At 36.1% G+C, this 19951-nt stretch overlaps 1 protein-coding gene across 10 annotated transcripts in view; it reads left to right on the forward strand.

Annotated features, from left to right (window-relative positions):
- The window catches only part of CHD7 (chromodomain helicase DNA binding protein 7), a 133775-nt gene that overhangs the window by 91247 nt on the left and 22577 nt on the right, over positions 1-19951 (forward strand). For all 10 annotated transcript variants that reach the window (XM_038129683.1, XM_038129684.1, XM_038129689.1 and 7 more), the window contains 9 exons: positions 1796-1851; positions 3225-3339; positions 4709-4792; positions 5741-5878; positions 5975-6096; positions 6533-6776; positions 11375-11551; positions 12877-13020; positions 15237-15492. In XM_038129683.1, the coding sequence (XP_037985611.1) occupies positions 1796-1851; positions 3225-3339; positions 4709-4792; positions 5741-5878; positions 5975-6096; positions 6533-6776; positions 11375-11551; positions 12877-13020; positions 15237-15492 (1336 nt within the window). The remainder of the gene's footprint in view (positions 1-1795; positions 1852-3224; positions 3340-4708; positions 4793-5740; positions 5879-5974; positions 6097-6532; positions 6777-11374; positions 11552-12876; positions 13021-15236; positions 15493-19951) is intronic.

Genomic DNA, 19951 nt, shown 5'->3' on the forward strand with positions numbered 1-19951 from the left:
TGACTGAAATGCTGCTGAGGGGAGTGAAGTTGGTTAATATGAAACCTCTATGTAAAGGTGTTTAATGATGTTGTCATTGTTATACTGATGGATCTCAAAGGATTCTGGTAAGAGTAATCAAAGAGACTTGGCTGTAATACATTTTAGATAATAAAAGAAGTTAATGTCTTAAAATTAGGGTTGACTTCTTAAAGACTAATTTTGCCTCAGGGCAGTGAATAGGTTCCGATAATGTGATCTCTAGCTTATTTTTTCAATGCAGTTTTGATCTCTAAATATTAATATCATCTTGAGAAAGACTCTTCTGAATTTTTTCTTCTAAGAAGAATCTTGGTGGTCTTCAGATTTCTTTCCTTTGACAGTGTCTTTTTGTCAGTCAGAGGATTTCTCCCCTATGTTTGGGTTTAGAGGATGGTTTGGAGAGCTTATCTTTGATGGAAGATTCAAGATCAAGAAATAGCATCAGGAATCTTCTTCCGTTTCTTTAGGGAGAAATAGGTAGAATCTGGTATTGTTTCTCTCTCTAGGAAGGAATACAAACAGACTGTACTGGAGTGATGTAAATACTAAACTGAAACTCCCTTGGTACTCAGGAAGTAAAGGAATACTGTGTGAATCAGGGACTGGGAATGCATGAACTTCACTGTGCAGCTGCTACTGTTGTTTTTTAATTGCACTGCTGTAGAGGTAAAATCTAGCCAGCAACTAAAAATGACAATTCAGGTTTCAGAGTAGTCCCTCTTGTGTGTGTATGTGTGTAAATTATTTAAATATGTATAGAAAAATACAAAAGTCGTTGATTTATACAGCCGTCAACAGTTTTACCTGTTTAATGCTGCATATACAGTATTTATTACAGATTATATTGTCCCTGATGAAATGTATGAACCAGAAAATGCTGCTCTGTTTAAAATTTTCCTAAAGTTCATTAGTAAAAACAAACAGTTAATGTTGTGACATAATCTGAATTCTAAATGTGTGCCTGGTGCACTGTCCTTAGTTTGTCCTGTGGCTGGGTTAAGGAGTAATTCAACAAAGTATTACATGCCATATGTTATGCAATACTTTGGCACCAGGGATAAGTTAAGGGTAGCTCAGCTCTTAGCACTGAATGCCCTTGGTTTTGCTGGTTTATGTCACAACTTTAACCTTCCTTTAAATGTAGTTTTTGGGTGTTAATTTAATTTGGCTGCTCTGTATGTGAGACATTTTGCCTGAGTGAATTTAATTGCACCATTGAGTAAAACTAAAGCTATGAACACTGATGCACTACAATTCTAGCAGAGGTATAAGGTTTAGTTTTATATGGCTTCTTGTTTGGAGTTATTAACTATATGGAGGAATAAACCCCCTTTAAAACTCTTTTTTAAAACATTACAAAACCCACAATGTAAAGTTGCCATGAGCCAGCCAAAAATAATACATATGGCATTCAGGAGTGCAGTTGCTAATTGGCTGCTGCCTGAGAAAATGGTACACTTGGCTTCTACTTAACACTGTGGGTTTGGCAGAAAGCCAGATTTGGGGTGAGGTTGTGAATGAAGCTGCATGTGGTTAGGGAGGAGTTCAAATGATTCATGTCTTGGAAGTTGTAGTAAGCAGTGCAGTATGTTCTTGGGTAAGCAGCTGGAGGAAACTCCTCACCCATGTCCTCCCCCACAAACCTTTTCCTACACCTCCACTTGTGTCTCTGTGTGGGGACCGTAGTCCATATCTCAGATATTTTTAAAAAATTGTTTACTAAGTTGGGCTGTTCGGAGATTTAATTCACATTTCAACATTTCTTTTCTTTTAGATGGAAAATGGAGAGGAAGTAGAAGTAGAGGAATTCTATGTAAAGTACAAAAACTTGTAAGTAAAGTTATGGGTTTGATTGCTATCCTTAAGTTCATATAACTTCCAAATAGCATTCAAAACTGGTTTTGTAACTGATAGAAATTATTATCAGACTTTAAACATATCTAATGTTTAATCCAAAGCAGTGACAAATAAACAGGGGAATACCTTACATTGGTGGTACAGGGTTTGACAGTGTTGTTTTAATTAATGTTCTCTCCAAAATGAAATCCATAGGTAAAATTGCTCAGTTATTAAGTACTTTAAGACTCATGCGTATGGGCTCATGAGCTGTGCTGTGTTAGGTCTAACTGCAACTGTACAATGTGTGCAAACTACTCAAAAATAACCCTTGATGTTGTATCAAAAACAAGATTTATGTTGAACAAAATGTCTAAGATAACAAACAAATGAGATGGCTTTCAATATTCCAGCAGATCGTTACCTCTCCATGAGAGGAATGTAATTGTGGTGAGAGCAGCATGTTGTTTCACTTCTGGACTCTGAAGCTGCAGTGCAATCAGTATTTAAAATAAGACACTTCATAGCTGGATAAGCTCACTTTTCTTGCAGGAAAATAGCACACCTTGTGTATTTTTACCAAATTTTTTTGTCTGAGACACAGAAATCTGCTTTAAGGGTGCTTATGGCAGCTAACTGCATGTAGTTGACTTCACTTTAAATATGCTTTACACTATATGGTTTATTGTATAGTGTCTAATTGCTTAATTATGCTTTGTTTATTTCTATTACATAGACATAATTTTTCTGTTAACTGTGCTGTCTTAGCACTAGAGCTTTTGACAGACTAAATTTATGGAGTGGGACAAGTCACTTTGGCAGAGATACTGTTCCTTCCTCTATGTTGTTACTGTGGAACTGCATTTACGAGGGGGTTTTCTTTTCTCTCTGTCAGTCTTGAAAGCCTCACAAGTAATTTTGAGTTACAATGCTGTTCTCACCAAAAAAAAAAAAAATCTAGGATGGTAGTACTTAAAATATTTGCATCTTTTGATTAACTTATGAAAATCCTATTCTTTGCTAGAATGTTAAATAGTGACTTTACCATAAGTATCTTGTACAGTAATCATGTTTTAACTATGTCCAATAAAAATTATCCTGGTTTTGTGCCAAACTAAATATAGAGGGTATGTATTCAAATTTTGAGTGGGAGTTGTTTCTATTTCCTGACAAGTTTCTCTATTAGTAAGTATAATTACTTTGAGTAAAAATGATTGGTTAATAACCTGTATGGTAAAGAAGACAGTGTCAAGTTTTCCAAGCATAGCACCACGCTGTACGGGAAAGATCTAGTTATACTAGTGGAATACAGCAGGAGTGCAATGGAAGCAGAGTTTTGAGCAAGATTTTTCTGTTTCATTTTCTAGTTCTTACCTTCACTGTCAGTGGGCATCTGTTGAAGAGCTGGACAAAGACAAGAGAATTCAGCAGAAGATTAAGCGGTTTAAGGCAAAACAGGGCCAGAATAAATTCCTTTCTGAAGTACGAATTTTTTTTTTTGTTTGTTTCTTTCGGGTGTTTAAGGAATATTCTCAGGAATTCTTGTTCAGTATACATGCAGAAGATTTTGAATAACTGTGTGATATATCAGTAGCACTTATTCTGGTATAAAGCATAAAGCATTCTGAATGCAAGTCTTACAAGTTTATGAAAGTCAGGTGACCTATCCTGACTGTATACTTTTTCCTATAGTTCTGGTTGGTCTTTTTCCTTGAAGTGAGTGGCTAGTTATTAGCCTTGTAAGCCTGACTGAATCAGTACCATGTCTTTTTTCTCAGGAGCTGATTATGCCAGAAGAAATGCCTGCCTTTTTTCTATGTTGTGGACTGCTGCTCACTAGGGATTCAAAGCTTTTTATCATCAATTTAATTTCACTTAGAGCCATAAGCAGTAATGTGGCAGGGGTCCTGTCAATAGAAGACCAGAGCTGCTGATTTGTGTCTCTGAAAGATTACCTTTTAGAAAAATGCTGTCTTTTAAGACAAAAAAAATTGTGTTCATGAGCTACTGTATCTATTTATTTATATTTATTTTTACTATATCATTTAAGCTGAAACAAAAACCTGTTGCAAATTGAAAACTTCCCTCTGTTTTAAGTGAAGATACCTGGAATTGTTTTCCATTTTCTCTTTTTAATATGTTTCCAAGTGGATCACAAGTTACTATAAATGCTTGGAATTTGTCATTGTTTCAGAAAAAGCTTTTAAAATATACAGTCTTTAGTCCTTTTGGCTGTCTCTTCTGTTGAAGTGGATCTTAAAACTATAAACTGAAATTCAATGCTTTAGTATGGAAGAGAATCCTGTAGGTTGTTTAATGCATAAGAACGAACCTGACAAATTATGATTTTTAAAGAAACTCTGTATGCATGCATTGTGTTTTCTCTGCTTTTGAAATAATAATCTTTAAATCTTGCTTGTAAAGCATTAGACAATTCCTGTACTTAAAATAATCCAAAGGCACTTAGTGTACAAGGCTCTAATTTCTATATTGCAAGCTGTAGTTTTCAAGAATGCTAAATGCATTGCATGCCATAAGCCTTTTCGATTGCTCATTAGTGAATTGTAATTTCACACTTCATTTAAAATATTCTTAAACATTCTCTCACAGTAAAAGGTTTCACACAGTAATTAAGAGGCCCAGTTAACAAAGTCTGAGAAGTCTGATTCCCTCACGGGGAATGATCTTGCTGAATTGTAGCATTTCAATTAACATGTTGAAGTTTGCCAAATATAAATTCTGTGTCACCGTGACCCAAAATATTATTGCCTGGTGAAATATATAATCATTTTTCCTCTCAGGAAGGGCTAATAGAGTTATCTTTTATATTTTTTCCTCTCTCCTTGAACAGATTGATGATGAGCTTTTTAATCCAGATTATGTGGAAGTTGATCGAATCATGGATTTTTCACGTAGCACAGATGATAATGGAGAGGTAAACAAAACTTTGTTTAGTGCATCTCTAGTCATATAGACATTATATTTAGAATTTATTGTTTAGAAATGTATTAATTAGAATTTATTAAACATTTACAGAAACTACCATGGTATATGTGTGTAAAAAACAGGAACATGTTTGAGAAAACATTGGCTAATGTAGCAGTTTCCCTTAAATAAAGGGGGTTAAGGGAGAATTCCAAACTTTTTATAAGTTACCTATATTCTAAAAAGTGCACAAAACAACCAACCAAAAAGCAACAACAATGAAGAAGTGATATTTAATATTGTAGAAATACGATGTTCATGCACGTAATGCAGAATTTAAATGAAAATTGCATGAGTCTTACCTAAATGTCATAATGGTTTAGACTACCTGTTACAGAAGTCCTGAACTCGCTGTTTCTTCATTTTTAATTACTTGTTCTGCAAAGAAGATGATTTTATCTTCCAGGAGATTCCTTTTTGGTCCTGGGAGAATAGAAAGCTTCGCTGGCAGTGTCACTGTTTCCATGTTGCTCTGTCAGTGAATGGTGATGGTTGACTTGTCTGTTGTGAAGTTTCTGATGACACTGATAAAACAGTCAATTTCTAAATATGTAGTAAAGCATAGAATTTCTATGCTTTACTACATATTTATGTAGTAAATATTTAGAATTTCTATGCTTTCAATATTCTAAAGAATAGAATATTTTAGTCCAATCTTACTGATTTCAAATGTGTTATGCTCATTTTGGTGGTAAGCCTGCATTCCCTAGGTTCTCATCTTACTTGGTTAGGGTGTCAAGGTGTCAACCTGCTGTTTGCTTATCCTTCTGGCTGAGTCAGGCATTCAGGTCTGACCAAGCTTTTTGAATTTCATCTAGCCTGCAGATCTCCTGTAAGAAAGGGTACACTTTTATTCTTTCTGTATTGTGATATAATGTAATTTTTTGTCTTAACAAAGCCTGTAACGCATTATCTGGTGAAGTGGTGTTCGCTTCCTTATGAAGACAGCACTTGGGAGCTCAAGCAAGACATCGACCAAGCCAAGATCGAAGAATTTGAGAAACTGATGTCTAGGGAGCCAGAAATGGAGCGTGTGGTAAGAATTGGCTCTATATAGAGGATTTTATTTGAAAATAGTAAAGTAATGTGGTCTTTTAGAAACCACTAATGGGATTTGCTGTATTTGAAACAGGAGCGACCTCCTGCCGATGACTGGAAGAAATCGGAGAGTTCCAGGGAGTATAAAAACAATAACAAACTCAGGGAATACCAGTTGGAGGGAGTAAACTGGCTTCTTTTCAATTGGTACAACACGTACGTAAAACATAGCTTACTGCTGAATCCTGCTTTGGAAAAGCTTTTATAGCTTATTTAAAATAGCAGCCTTTTAAAGTAACCTGCTAAAGTGAGATTTTAGAATCATTTACATGGCTCTTTTTTTGCTGCAGGAGTCATATACAAACTAATTTGGGGTGGAACATGAATATTTCAGATAGATTCTTGTGGGAAGTGCTTTGGGTTCATGCATGCCCCTGCTGCTCCTTCCTCCCCCTTGTGAACTTGAGAGGTAGATAGAAGGGATATATCCATGCTGACTGCATCATAAATCATAGCATTTATTTAAAATGCAAAATGTTATGATGCCTTTTCATTCTAGAAATATCTGGTTTATTCAGGTTATTGCCGTACTGATTTTCTATGTTTTAAGTTGGGAATAAATCATTCAGCCTGTTTTTATTCTTCTTTTCAGACGAAACTGCATTTTAGCAGATGAAATGGGGTTGGGAAAGACTATCCAGTCCATTACGTTTCTCTATGAGATATATTTGAAAGGAATCCATGGTCCTTTCTTGGTTATTGCACCATTGTCCACAATTCCCAACTGGGAAAGGGAGTTCCGCACCTGGACAGAGTTGAATGTTGTTGTGTATCATGGGAGTCAAGCGAGTCGGCGGACCATTCAGTTGTATGAAATGTATTTCAAAGATCCACAGGTAAAAGCTCTTCGTGACTTTTCTTTTTCTCTCTTTTTTTTTTTTTTTTGTAAATGCTTTATGGTTGTTTATTATTTTAAGCATCAATTAGATTTTCAGTACTGGTATGTTAGATTTCAGTTAGAAATACAGATATATGTATTAAGAATGCTTTTTAATAGTGGCCAGTATCTCTTTGGGAATAAAGGGGCACCATGAAATGGTGCAACTTTTGTTTAGAGTTTTGTTCTTTCATGCAAGGTTTTTGTTATTTTGCATTTCTGAGGGGAGCTGGCAGAAGAGATTCTTAATGGAGAAACTCCTTTAAGTGGAACTAAGCTTAAAAATCAATCTTTGCTTACCATTCCAGGAAAGACCTTCTTGCAGAAATTAAACTTGTCAATGCCTCTTTATCAAATTTTGTAAGTCAGATATATTATGAATGTGTGTTACTGTGCTTAGGTTGAATAGTTGTGAGTGAAGGAAAGCAGAAATGACTAGGGGTAGAAACAGAAAATTATTTGGAAAACAGAAGCTAAGAACAGCAGCAGATCCCTACTCCTGAGTGCATGGCTTTTCCCAGAGTAAGTAGAATTGAGGGAAATAAAATGTGGATACATTGAATGTTATTGCAGAACAATAAAATCTTCCTTGCGTAAGAGAGAAAAAGGGTAGAAGTTCAACCTGTGGAGTACTGTTTTCAACTGAGCTTTAAAAAGTGATAGTGGTGAATTCATACATTTAGATTTTCTTTAAAGCATTTCATTTTACACCACTGGATATTTTGATTCATAAACTAGAAGGATATAAAATCAATATGGCACACATTAAGTGGATTTAAAACTGGCTAGCTGATATTTCTTGATGTAATTGTTAATGAGAAGTGATTTGCATTTCCAGCATAGTTCTTCAGGGATTGGTTCATGTCCATGAGCTATATAACTTACCAATGACCTGAAAGAAAACATAAAATCATTACTGAGGAAGTTTCCAAACAACACAAAAATGTGGAGTGTGGTAAATGATTAAGACAGTTCATGGATACAGAGTAATTACTGTATTACTGTATTACTTAATACATTGAATCCAATCTAGAAATACTCAGAATAGCTAAATACAGGGCTGCCTGTGGACAAGCAATGAAGATGATTCTTACCACAGGGAGAGCTCAGCTCTGCAAAGGTTGTAAGACAAAAGCAGATCTTTTTTTTTGTCATGGCACATGACTAGTTAAACCACTGTGATACAGTGATTAAGTGTGCGAGGAAACAAATTTTTAATATAAAGAGGGAAAAGTTACAGCATTCTCCTCTTTGTCAGTGATGAGTGGTCCAGTTCTGCTTAGTTCTCACTTCATGTCCTCAAAGCGCATTGAAAAACCAGAGTCTTAGAGCAAAGCTATGAGAGAGACTTCAAGATAGAAAATATGCTTTTACAGGTAAAAAAACTGATTAAAAACTGTTTTGAAAGTGATGACTGTGGCACAACTTGACATGCCATTAGGGCAAATAGCAATAGAACTATGTATTTAAATATAGTAGAGAATAGGAATTTATATTAGTTAGAAGTTACAGCTGTGTGGTCGAGAAAATGACTGTTTTCTCAGCAATTTATCCAAGAAACTTTCAAATGAAAGTAATATCTGTGTTTTTTGAAGATTTTTTTGTGTAACAGTTGCTTCATTGAGGTCTAGTGGCCCAGAGAAGTTGTGTATGTTCCAGTCCACAGCAGGAGTGCTGGAGCTAGATGATCTTTAAGGTCCCAATCCAGGCCATTCTATTAATCTCTAATATTCTTTATGGTAATTCTCACATTTACCTTCTTACTTAGATGTATAATACACAAATGAAGTGGGATTGAAATCAGTTTTTCTGATTATAAAATAATTTCTTATCAGAGATTGATATTTTATATAATTTAAAAATTTGTGTTTATACAAATACTGTCTCTGCTGAATTGGTTCCTGTGTTAAAAATCATATTTGTTTGCTGTTTGAATGGTGCTTGTTCTCAGCATGTTCTTCTCTTTAGCAGTTACTTAGCATGAAGCCTGAAGGAATGTCATCTGAAAAATCTCACTGTGAAAATTCTTAGTTATTTTGGCAATGTTGTTTCATTGATTTAAAGGTGACTAAAGGGATCTACAGCAAGATGCAGCAGAAAGTTTTGTTCCCCCATTGCCATATTCTTAACTCAATTCTTGCCGAGAGCGTGTCAGTCATTTTACCCCATAGCGAGTAATGACAAAGCACTCATGGCATAGAAAAATGAATGGTTTTCTGCTGGCTTTGCTCCCTGAACTGTCTTAAGAGTTGAATCAGACAATTACTGCATTTAGGGATAAAGGAGAAATGGAGAGAACTCATCCTTTTGGTGGCAGCTAGCTTAGATGTGTCACAAAATCACCTTTTGTGTTCCATTCTTTTACTGTGAGAGTGTCAGCTATGAAACACAAGGTAGAAACCAAATTACAGGGAAAAAAAAACTCTTCATGTTCTGAAAAAAAGAGTCCCCATGTAGTGTTCACTCTGGCGTTCCCTGAAGTACCATCACTGGGAATAGGATGGGAGACAAAAAGGGAGCGAAAGAAGACATGCTTTAGCAGCATCATTTCTAGTTCCCTTGCCAGACACATCAACCCAGACATCAGGCATCTTTGGCTTTTTAGGTCTTATTATGAAAAGAGGCTTCTTGATCTGAGCCGTTTCTCAAAAAGACAATTGAGCATTGAGAGTGTGTGAGTGGCTTTTGAAGGGCAATAACAACAGAGAACATGCATAAGAAGCACCTACCCTATCTGCAGTGGTGTGATTTTTTTAGGATCAGCCCCAGTTACCAGAGCCAAGTTGTTGTGAAATGGTAAAGAGCAGTCAATAATAGAATACATTTCTGCAGTGGTGTGACTTCATCAATAAGGACATGGTGTTATCAGAGACATTCTGCTATGAGGTTCACATAGAGAAGTCTGTTCTGGTGTTCTTGAGCAATATAATGGAAAAGTTTTCCTAGGAACCCTTCCCAGGTTGGAATATCAAACAAACCATATGCTTTTTCTGTATTGTCCCTCCTCTGAGAAGGAGTCCTGCTTTAAGATTACAAAAACTTTATGTGCCAAATACAGCTAATATTGGAAACTTGGAAAAGAGCTGACTTGGTTTGTGGTGGAAATTTACTTGGCTCATGAAAAGGTTACAGCATTTCAGTTTGCTGGCTTTCAAAGCTGCCCACTTAGTGTATTGTCATCTGCTGTTTGTTAAGTAACAGCTTTTTTTGCCCCTAACAAGATAAATATTTCTGGACTATGCCGCAAGAAAGCGTTGTTGAGCAGGTCATTACTCTCTCTGAAATGTTCTTGATTTGAGTAGGCAGATTTAATGCTGAGTTCAGGATATCAGGTTTTCAATCATTTCATTGAGTCAGTAGCTAGTTCTGATCCCCATGGTTTGGAGAGGATTATGTGCAGGTCACTTACAAAAGAATTCAGTCTTGCACAGGTCTAAGGGAAGAAATGGTCACCTTACTGTAAAATATGTGTTTCTTTTGAAATGTATTCAATATACAACCCATGGCAGGGTCTTTGAAAATGTGGAATAGCTTTGAACTTGTGTAATGCTCATCCTTACAGAGATAGTTTTTCTGCACAGACCCAGTGACACTGGAGGTACCAAATTACATTTTTCTTTGAACAGCATTGGGAAAAAGCATAGCATAATGTCAGAAAGATGCTCATTTCGTGGTTCTGAATAAAGTTTATTCAGGTTTTTTTTTAAACAGTCTTTATATCAGTGTTGAAAATAAGACTGAACTAATGAACCAGTGAATATGGTGTCAGACATCAGGTTAATTGTCCTGTTGAACTTTGCTTAACACAGACTTACAAAAGTATTATGGAATTGTATGCAGAGATACACATTCTCCATTTAAAAGTTCAGATATTTGCTTCTGCCTAAGCTGTTCATTAGAGTTGTTGTAGATTCCCCATCCCTGGAAGTGTTCAAGGCCAGATGGAACAGAGCTTTGAACAACCTGGTCTCTAGTGGAAGGGATCCCTGCTCATGGCAGGGGTGTTGGAACTAGATGATCTTCAAGGTCCCTTCCAACCCAAGGCATTCTATGAACTGTAGGTGTTTTGAATCCTGCGTGTCTACCGGGGGGAAAAAAGATAAATCAGCACAATATTCAAATATTCATAAAAAGAAAACCTTAATGCACTTTTGTTGTATTTGGATTGTTCGGGAGGACCTTCATGTTCAAGTGAAAAGAGAATTCTCTTGATGAAGTCTGAAAACCTTATTTCAATATTGCAGCAATACATTAATGCCTCAAGGCATTAGTATAATCCATATGAATTACAACTGAAATACTTGTATAACTTCTTGGTAATCAATGTGCAGTGATTCTGTGGGCCTATTTACAGGATTAAAAACAGCTATCATGAAGCCAGTAGCAAGCTTACAGAATTGTATTTCCCCATTTAGTCAGGAACAATGACTTAATTTGCTTTAGATGTCCTGTCCATTCTCCTGTTTTGTATTTTTAAAAAATAAAATTTGAAGGTGAAACAAATTGCTTCCTTTCTTTGCCAGGGAGTTTATTTTTAACATTTGCTGTTCTTTTTAGGGTCGTGTGATAAAGGGGTCCTACAAGTTCCATGCCATTATCACAACATTTGAAATGATCTTGACTGACTGCCCAGAGCTGCGTAACATTCCATGGCGTTGCGTGGTCATTGATGAAGCTCACAGGCTGAAAAACAGGAACTGTAAGCTTTTGGAAGGACTCAAGATGATGGATCTGGTCAGTGTGAATCTCTCTTATCTTTGAGTCTTCTGAAGTTTTATTACTTCTGATTTATGGTTTAATCAAAAAGTAAAATAAAAGGGTTTTTTCTCAAGTAAATCATAAGGTGTTAAGAAGAATAAGAGAATGCAGATGAGAAAGTATAAAATACTTGGAAGCATATGCATACCTTCAGTTTTGGAGTGCTGATATTTAATAAGTTTTTTTTCATTGATTTAGATGTAGAATTATGTGGATTCTCCTAAGTCATAAATTTATTCTTTCCTTTCTCTCTCTTCATGTGAGTTAATCCATAGTCACTTCTTCACATAGACATTTATTTAAAAGTGTAATGTGGTCAGGTGGTCCAATTTGGCCATGAGAGTTAAACTGCTCTGCATTAATATCAGCTCTAATGTTAATTTGTTGTGTGGCCATAAGGATATTCTTTCATACTGACTAAGGAAGGGCAAGTGAGTTGGTTTCTGATGCTTACATAAATATGTATTATGTTATGTGTACAAAATAGGTGCATTAAACTCATAAAGAAAAGTAAGATGATGTAAAGATATTTACCATTTAAAAGAGACAATAATTACTTTTAAAATGTGAGAACAATGCAGTCATGCTGAACTGAACTGTAATTCTGTTTTTAAAAATGCTGTGTACCTTTTGTTTGTCTTATTGTGGTTGCTGTTGGAGGAAAGCAGAGCTTATAGTCTTACAGACTGCATATAGAGATATGGGACTTTTCACATTAGTTCTTGTTACACTGCTAAATTTATGTTTGGCTCTGGGCTAGTTGCTGAACATGTCTGGGCTCCTTCCCTAAAGCATTATGCAACTTTTGTCTCTGCCACTTTCGTGCTCTTTAGCATGTAGTAGGAAGGTAGAACTCTGCTTCAGGTTTCCTGTTAGATTGTATGTTGATCTCTAGGCCTGAGGAGATCAGTGCACTGAGGTCAATTGGAAGTGTAGTAAATAAATGAATTTTTACTAGAAATGATAGGATAGCTTCATCTGTTACTTTGCCATCTAAAGTTCATTGTACTTGTGAAAGGGATGGGTCATTGTGGACTGGTAAAATCTGTTCTTGTATCTTGGAGAACTTTTGAAGCTGCTTAAGTAGTGAAGTGTTTTTCTGGGCTATTACTGAAGGAACACCAGAGTATCAGTTAGAAATGTCCTGACAAGAGTTTTATGTAAGTAGCTGGGGGAGGGGAGAGGAAGAGAGGAAGCAAAGGTGAGACAGACATATGGTGACAAGGGGAAAGAATTTTGTGTGTTTTTCCATTGGAAATTATAGTGATGGATTCCTAGGCAACTGTTTCTTAATCTTTCAGGAGCATAAAGTGCTGCTTACTGGAACCCCTTTGCAAAATACAGTAGAAGAGCTGTTTAGCTTGCTTCACTTCTTGGAACCGGGTCGCTTTCCATCAGAAACCACATTCATGCAAGAATTTGGGGATCTTAAAACTGAAGAGCAGGTAAACTTATCTTGCACACTTACTTATCTATTTAGATATTGTGAATTTATCCATTTTATTGTATCTGAACTTCGTTATTTGCTTTTTAAAATAATACCTATTTGTTTCCTGGAATACCATGGTGGGTTTATCCCTTTATTTTTCCTTTGTTTATTTTCATTTAGTTGAGGGTTTTTTGCTTTTGGCCAAAAGTAATTCTGCCTTTTCACTGTCATGGGGTTTTTTTGTTTTTTGGGTTTTTTTTAATCTTTTGTCCATTGGCCTTGCAGAAACAGGAAGACATTCACTTTATTAAAATTCAGTTTTTAAAAATAGAGGTGGGGTGTCTTGTAATGGTTTCTGGATGAAAATACTTCTATGAGAATTAACTTGTCAGTTGACATTCTTCCTTAAGCATCAGAGTGAAGGGACTCTCCCTGTAACTTCTGTGGAATTAACATCTGAGAGTTTTCTCAGTGACTTAAGTGCAAACAGGAACGTAATAGAAACCCAGTTTAACAAGAGGTAACCAAATAGAGGGCGTTTTTTTTTTTTTACTCAGAAATAGAGTTCTTGAGCTGTCCAAGAGAAGAAATGCATAAATCAATACAAAATAAAAGACCTGAGGTGCAACATGTTTTATATCTCAAATGTAAAATGTTTCTTTGTATGGATAAAAATGTTTTAAAAGGCCAAACCACCTTAATATTAGGAGTTAACTGAAGCATGGCATCTTAATTTGGCCCTTTGCTTCCTGTGGTAATAACTGCATGTATTTTTGTATGTAACTTTGTTGGCTTTGTCTGAAAATTCAATTTTTGATATCTTTCAACTTTTGACCACTTTGACTTTCTTTGAGAACAACTCTTTCACACATCATAGTCTAAATTACAAAGCAGCTCTTGCTGTAGCCCCTGGCCTCCTGGCAAAATAGGATATGTTTCCATAGGTTGTGCATGCTATTACATGTCAATCAGAAGGGACACTGATCTGGCTGAAAGTGAGCCAGCTCTGATGCAGAAGCCATATAGTCCTGTTAATGAAGTGTTTGAACTGGAGCTAATATATCCTAACTCTCAACATAGCTTTTGTATGGCCAGCTCAAAATGACTGGAAGCTTTTGAATCCATACATGGAACTATTACTAAAATAATGCTATTGGCTATGATCAGAATTAGATTGGTTCAGCAAATTCAGGAGAACTTCTTTTTCTGTTGCCACTCAGATGTTTTGGAATTTGGTTTAAGTGGTGGGACAGGTTATGTGTTAATGGCTTGGGGTTTCCTCTCCATTCCTTGCAGTTGCATTCCATATATTTTCTCAATTGTTCATCCTTCTGTGCTAATTACCTTTTCTGTTCTGAAGTTGGTTTATTACTAAGGGAATTATGTAAATTCAGGTGAAAGTGTCTTTTGTTCATATTTCTGCTGTGCAGCTCTGCATCAGGAGATGATGACCAATTTCAGGGTGAATTATTAGCTCTTCAGCACTGAGATGGTTTGTACTTTGAAGCATAGCCTAAAACAACGCAAATGTCAGGTGTTTTTTTTGTTTTTTTTTAATATGGAATACATTTGAGCTTTTTGTGCAAGAGACTTTACAAAAACTTAAACTTAGCCTTTTCTTAGGAAAACTGACATTTTCTTCTTTGCCCATCCCACCCTTTAGGATGTGTCTTAATGAATATTCCACAAAAAATGGGGACACTAAAAATTATCAGTGTAATAAGTGGTAATAGAAATACCATGTTTTCATTTTTAGACCAGACCTAAATATTCTTCTACTTCAGTGGATGTCAAAACTAGAGAAACAGGAAAATAATTAGAAGCAGATACCTGAAGTGGGAAAATAGCATTAAATACTGATTAGTAATTAGAAGTGAACCGCAAAACTTATCTTAAAAGTGTCAGATTTGCTTATTTAAGGAAGGGTTACTCTGCATGATTTGTGTGCAGTACTGTCCATGTCTAGAAGGATAGTTCTGAGTGAGATCTGTTTAATAACAGACATCACTAAACAGAAGGGCTGCACACTAAAAATAGACTTTAGAAATGTGTATGTCACTGAGTTAACAAGGAGAACTTGCTGCTGAGTCACTGAAGAAAGATTTTTTACAATGCTCTCTACTTGGCATTTGAGGTGGAAAACAAGGTTTTTAGAATTAAGGAAACTGAAAAAGGCATATTTGATTTCTAGCAGTTTTAATTCAGTTATTTTATTAAACATCTGTTTTCCAGGTGCAAAAACTGCAAGCTATTTTGAAGCCGATGATGCTGAGACGTCTCAAGGAGGATGTGGAAAAGAACCTGGCCCCCAAAGAGGAAACCATCATTGAAGTTGAGCTGACAAATATTCAGAAGAAATACTATCGTGCTATTCTTGAAAAGAATTTCACATTTCTTTCCAAGGGCGGAGGTCAGGCAAATGTACCTAATCTTTTAAACACTATGATGGAACTAAGAAAATGCTGCAATCATCCATACCTTATTAATGGTAGGCTGCCTACTTTTCTCCTCATTTAAAAAATGGTTATAAAAGCGTTCACTAGGAATCAATTCTATTTTTGTGTGTCTTTTTATTTATTCATTTATTTTAAGTAGAAAAGTGAGATAACCTTTTAGATTCTCATAGGTATGGATATCTGCTAGCCAGGACAGTGCTGCTTTTTTCTGTGCTGCTTTTTTCCAAGGCTTCCTGACAGACTTAGCCCGGGCTGAGTTAATGTTGGTATTATAAAGTTTTCCTTCCAGTTATTTCTGACAAACAAGACTTCAGTTATCATGCAGGTTGTTTGATGCTAGCATGAATATGGTAATTTTTTCTTCACTTACAGTTAGCTGCTGCTTACTTTTTTGCTGTCAAACGTCATAAGGTAGTAATATAAAATTTCTGAATAAAAGTTGCAGAGTAAGATCGTGATCAAGTCTGCTTTTATGACCACCTGTTGTCAGTTACTTTTCTTAATTTGACTAGTAAGAGAAAGATTAAGGTGACTGTCATATTAGACTTCAGTGACTTTTTCTGTGTGATGGTATTGGGTTTAGATCAGTAAAGTAGTAAGTAAGGCAAGTAGTATGGAATCATAAAATATCTTAAGTTGAAAGGGTACCATAGGGATTATTGAGTCCAACTCTCTGCTCCTCACAGAGCTACCTAAAACTAAATCATATCACTTAAGGACCATATGGTCCTTGAACTCTACTTGTGGTGCCATGACCACTTCCCTGGGGAGGCTGTTCCAGTGACCAGCCCTGTGATGAACCAGCCAGCTCTGTCTGAAGTAAGCTAAACTTTCCAGGGTGTAACACAAGCCTTCATACAGGGTTACATTCTGCTAGTTTCTTGTTTCCCAACTCCTGTTTCTTACTAGATATGATTTATGGCTGGTTTATGCTGGTTATAGGCTTCATGATAAAAGATTGTTTTGTTCCAGAGCCATATGTGTTTTCATGTTTTTTATTGTATGACTTCCATATTGTAGTACTTAAGTTTTTTTCCTTGACACTTTTTATTTAAATTGGGGGGGGGGGGGAGGCGGGGGGGGGGGGGTGGAGTGTGCTTAAATTGATTATTGAATTTACATCTAATTACATTTCATGGACAAGAAATTTTTCCAAAGACATAATATAGGCTTACTCCAAAGTACTTCAACTTGTCCATGCTGGTGGCTGTTCAGTTTCCAAGCTCATATGACATACAGTAAAGTAGCTTTGTGGTTCTGGTGCGGGGTTTGTTGGGGTTTTTTACTTGATTTTTTGGCTTAAACTCATTTATACAATGGATTAATTTATCAGAATAGTTTTGAGTGTTCAGGTTATGAGTGTCTAAATTGATGCTTCTTGGCTTTCAGCTAGTTTTTAACCTTGCTGTTATTTTTCCTTATTTCATATTTGTTGAAAGAAAAAAACCTGAATATTTTGCTGCTACTTTTTGTTTTGTCAAATAGAGTTTGAATAGTGATTGCAGTCCTGCCTACAGCAGTGATTTTTTTCCTTAGCAGTTCTTGTATCATTTAATATAATTAAGAGACTGATAAAGTTCAGATGTTAATTTAGAAAACCTCAAATATTTTCTGATGACTGTCTATTAGTATTAAGGAGGTGGGTTTGTCTCTTGAATGCATTTTTCTTTATAACATTTTTGTGATATTTTGAACCTTGGGACTTGCTTGGTATCATTCAGCAACATGGCAGGTGGGTTGAGCCTTCAGATCTGACGGGAAAAAGAAATCCTGATGTGTTAGTGTGGAGATGGAACTAAACAAATACATCCTTTGTAGTTCTAGGACAGAATTACACCTACATGCTGTAGTCATCTGAGCCCAAGGTTTTATTTTGCTGATTGATATTTAACAACTTTGTAGTTAGTGTAATGGCACAAGTTTATTTTATTTCTGCTCAGAGATTTTGCAGCGTGAGTACTTATGGTTGCATAGTATTCTCCTGATGAATGATTTCTTGCAGTAACAAGTCCTGTTTTCTAAGCTTAACTGCTTTTATAAAAGTGTCTCTGAATCCTCATTTTCTTCCCAGTTTGTGGGGTTTGTGAGCAAGCATTTGTATTTGGACATTTGAATGTGTTTTGTTTTGTGTAAGAGTTGCAAGCAAGTCTTCTATATAACTTCAGTTAAGGCTATACGATGGAAGTAGTATGGTAGGAATTGAATGTAATGTGGGGTTTTTGTTTCTTTCTTGATTGATAGTTGTGTTCTGCTGAGACTAGGAGTAGGCTTCTAAAGGTAGTTACAGCATGTAGGGTATTCTCCAGCCAACTTGGGTAAAGCATTGTCTGTCATTTTTCTTAGGGCTGGACTCCTTGTTTTCTCCATAGCAACCATTCTCAAGTATTTATACATCGTTCCGCTCTCTATCTCCGAGAACCAGCAGTGGGGAATGCCTCTATAATTACACATCTTAGTGTTGACCAGCAGAAAGGCTCCTTACTCTGTTGTGCCCTCTTGAGCCTGGAAGCCTCTCCTAATGAAGAGTAGAAGTGGAAGTTTTCCTGATTGACCAACCACACATTCATATACCTTCCTTTCATCCCCTGCTAAATATCAGCTAGAATAGGAAGTAATTTTACAGACCTGCAAGAACTGCATAAAGTAACTTTTGGGTAACACGCTGCTCAAGAGACATGATGTAATTGCTATTGAAGTAGGAATTTTGAAAAAAAAAAAAAAAGATGGTCTTCTACAGGATTTAGCTGGGACAGAGTTATTGAAAGAACAGATTTTTGGAGTTACCTGTAGTGGATTTGGGTCTTGCTGAGACCAGGCTCTGATACTGTAAATTCACCGTTCAGTAGACCAGATTGTGGGTTTGTTGTGGTGTGGTTTGCTTTTGCAGATGCTGTTGTTGCATATTGGGTTGCTTCACAGTAGTGAAACTTAAATCTGGATATCTCAGTTGAGTCAGAAATAACTGCTGTAACCTGGAAAGATGACTGAAATTACTGTATAGGATCTGCTTGACAGCCTGCTGTACCCTGGAATTGCCAAAGTTCAGTACAGAATCGGAGATTTACTGCCCAAAATTCTGCCTGTTTTACAAAGACGGGTGGTGATATGATTGAAAGGAACTTTGAGTGTCTGCTTACACTCATTTCATTTGGGCTCACTTTCCTTATGTGCAAACCATTAGGATGATTCAGGGAGTCAGGATCAGGAAAATCCAGGGACATAAAATTATCTTGAAATGTGCTCGCATCTTGAGTCCGTGGGGTTCTGTAAAAGCGAGCAGTGCGAGCGCATGGAGCAGCACGGAGCTGTCAGGCAGCCTGCCCCGTGTGGGATCTGCTTCAGGCACCGCGTTACAGCAGGCACTGAACCAGCCATCGCACAGGGAGGGCGCGTTTCGTGTTTGTTTACAGGCATCTCCTTAGAGCTGGGATTTGAGAGAGGGATGCTCAGCAGAAGCCTGGCAGTAAGCTGTTCTTCCCCCTCCCCCAACCCTTCCATCTTGCCTTGTGCTATTCAAAAGCAGTATTGAAGCTGAATATTAGACAAACTAGTAATATTTTATAAACAACATTTTGTTGCAAAAAAAAAAAAAAAAAGCAGAGGAGGAAAAAAAGATGGCTCAAAGAAAGGGCTTCTTTGGAAGTAAAATAAGCTTAGAACAAAGATTCCTAACATTTTACATGCCAAGGTTGGCAATCTGATAGTTCTTGGATTTGCCCACTTTGTAGAAGTGACATAAAAATGAAATAAAAGCATAGGAGAGGTTGAAGAGACAGCTTGAACTTGGTCTGTAGTCTTCTAATAGTAAGCAGAACAAGAAAATAGTTGCTGCTGTGCATATCATTTATAGGCAAAGCGACTGGCAAGAGACAACTTTTGACTAATGCTGGAAAAAATAAGTATATTGGATAGTTTCATCAAACTGAACAAAAAATAATTCATTCAGTGAGAAAAAACTAAATAGAAGGTAAAATAAGAATTTCATAGCTGCTTCTCCCCCCGTTTTTTGTTTGGATTTTTTTTTTAAAAATTAATAATGGAAGGAGCAGGTTCAGATCATGTGGATGTTTAAGGCTGATTTTAGAGGCAGATATTAAATGTGATTTGTGTCCCTTGTATTTTCCTGTAGAAACAAGACATTGTTTTCTTTCATGTTACATTTTTAAAAGGAAAAAAAAATTATCAGTTGAAATATGTTTAATTTCTTTCACCTTTTTACATTTTTTAAAATTGAATTGTGTGTGTCAATAGTTCTATGAATTTATTTAGAAAAGAGTTTAGTGTTGCTCAAAAGAGGAAAAAAAAGAATGAATTCTCAGACCTGTTTTTTATTTGTGCTGTATTTGTGAATATGTTTGCTACAAATTTAAGCTTAATATTTTTTATAAATGTTTATTTTTTAAAATAAATGTTTGTTCACATGGTGCTTAAAACATTCCTGCAGTTTCTATAGGGTATTGAAGGCAAGCTCATTGTTGATTAATAAAACCC

Source organism: Motacilla alba, chromosome 2, assembly GCF_015832195.1.
Source record: "Motacilla alba alba isolate MOTALB_02 chromosome 2, Motacilla_alba_V1.0_pri, whole genome shotgun sequence".
Classification (NCBI taxonomy): Eukaryota; Metazoa; Chordata; class Aves; order Passeriformes; family Motacillidae; genus Motacilla; species Motacilla alba.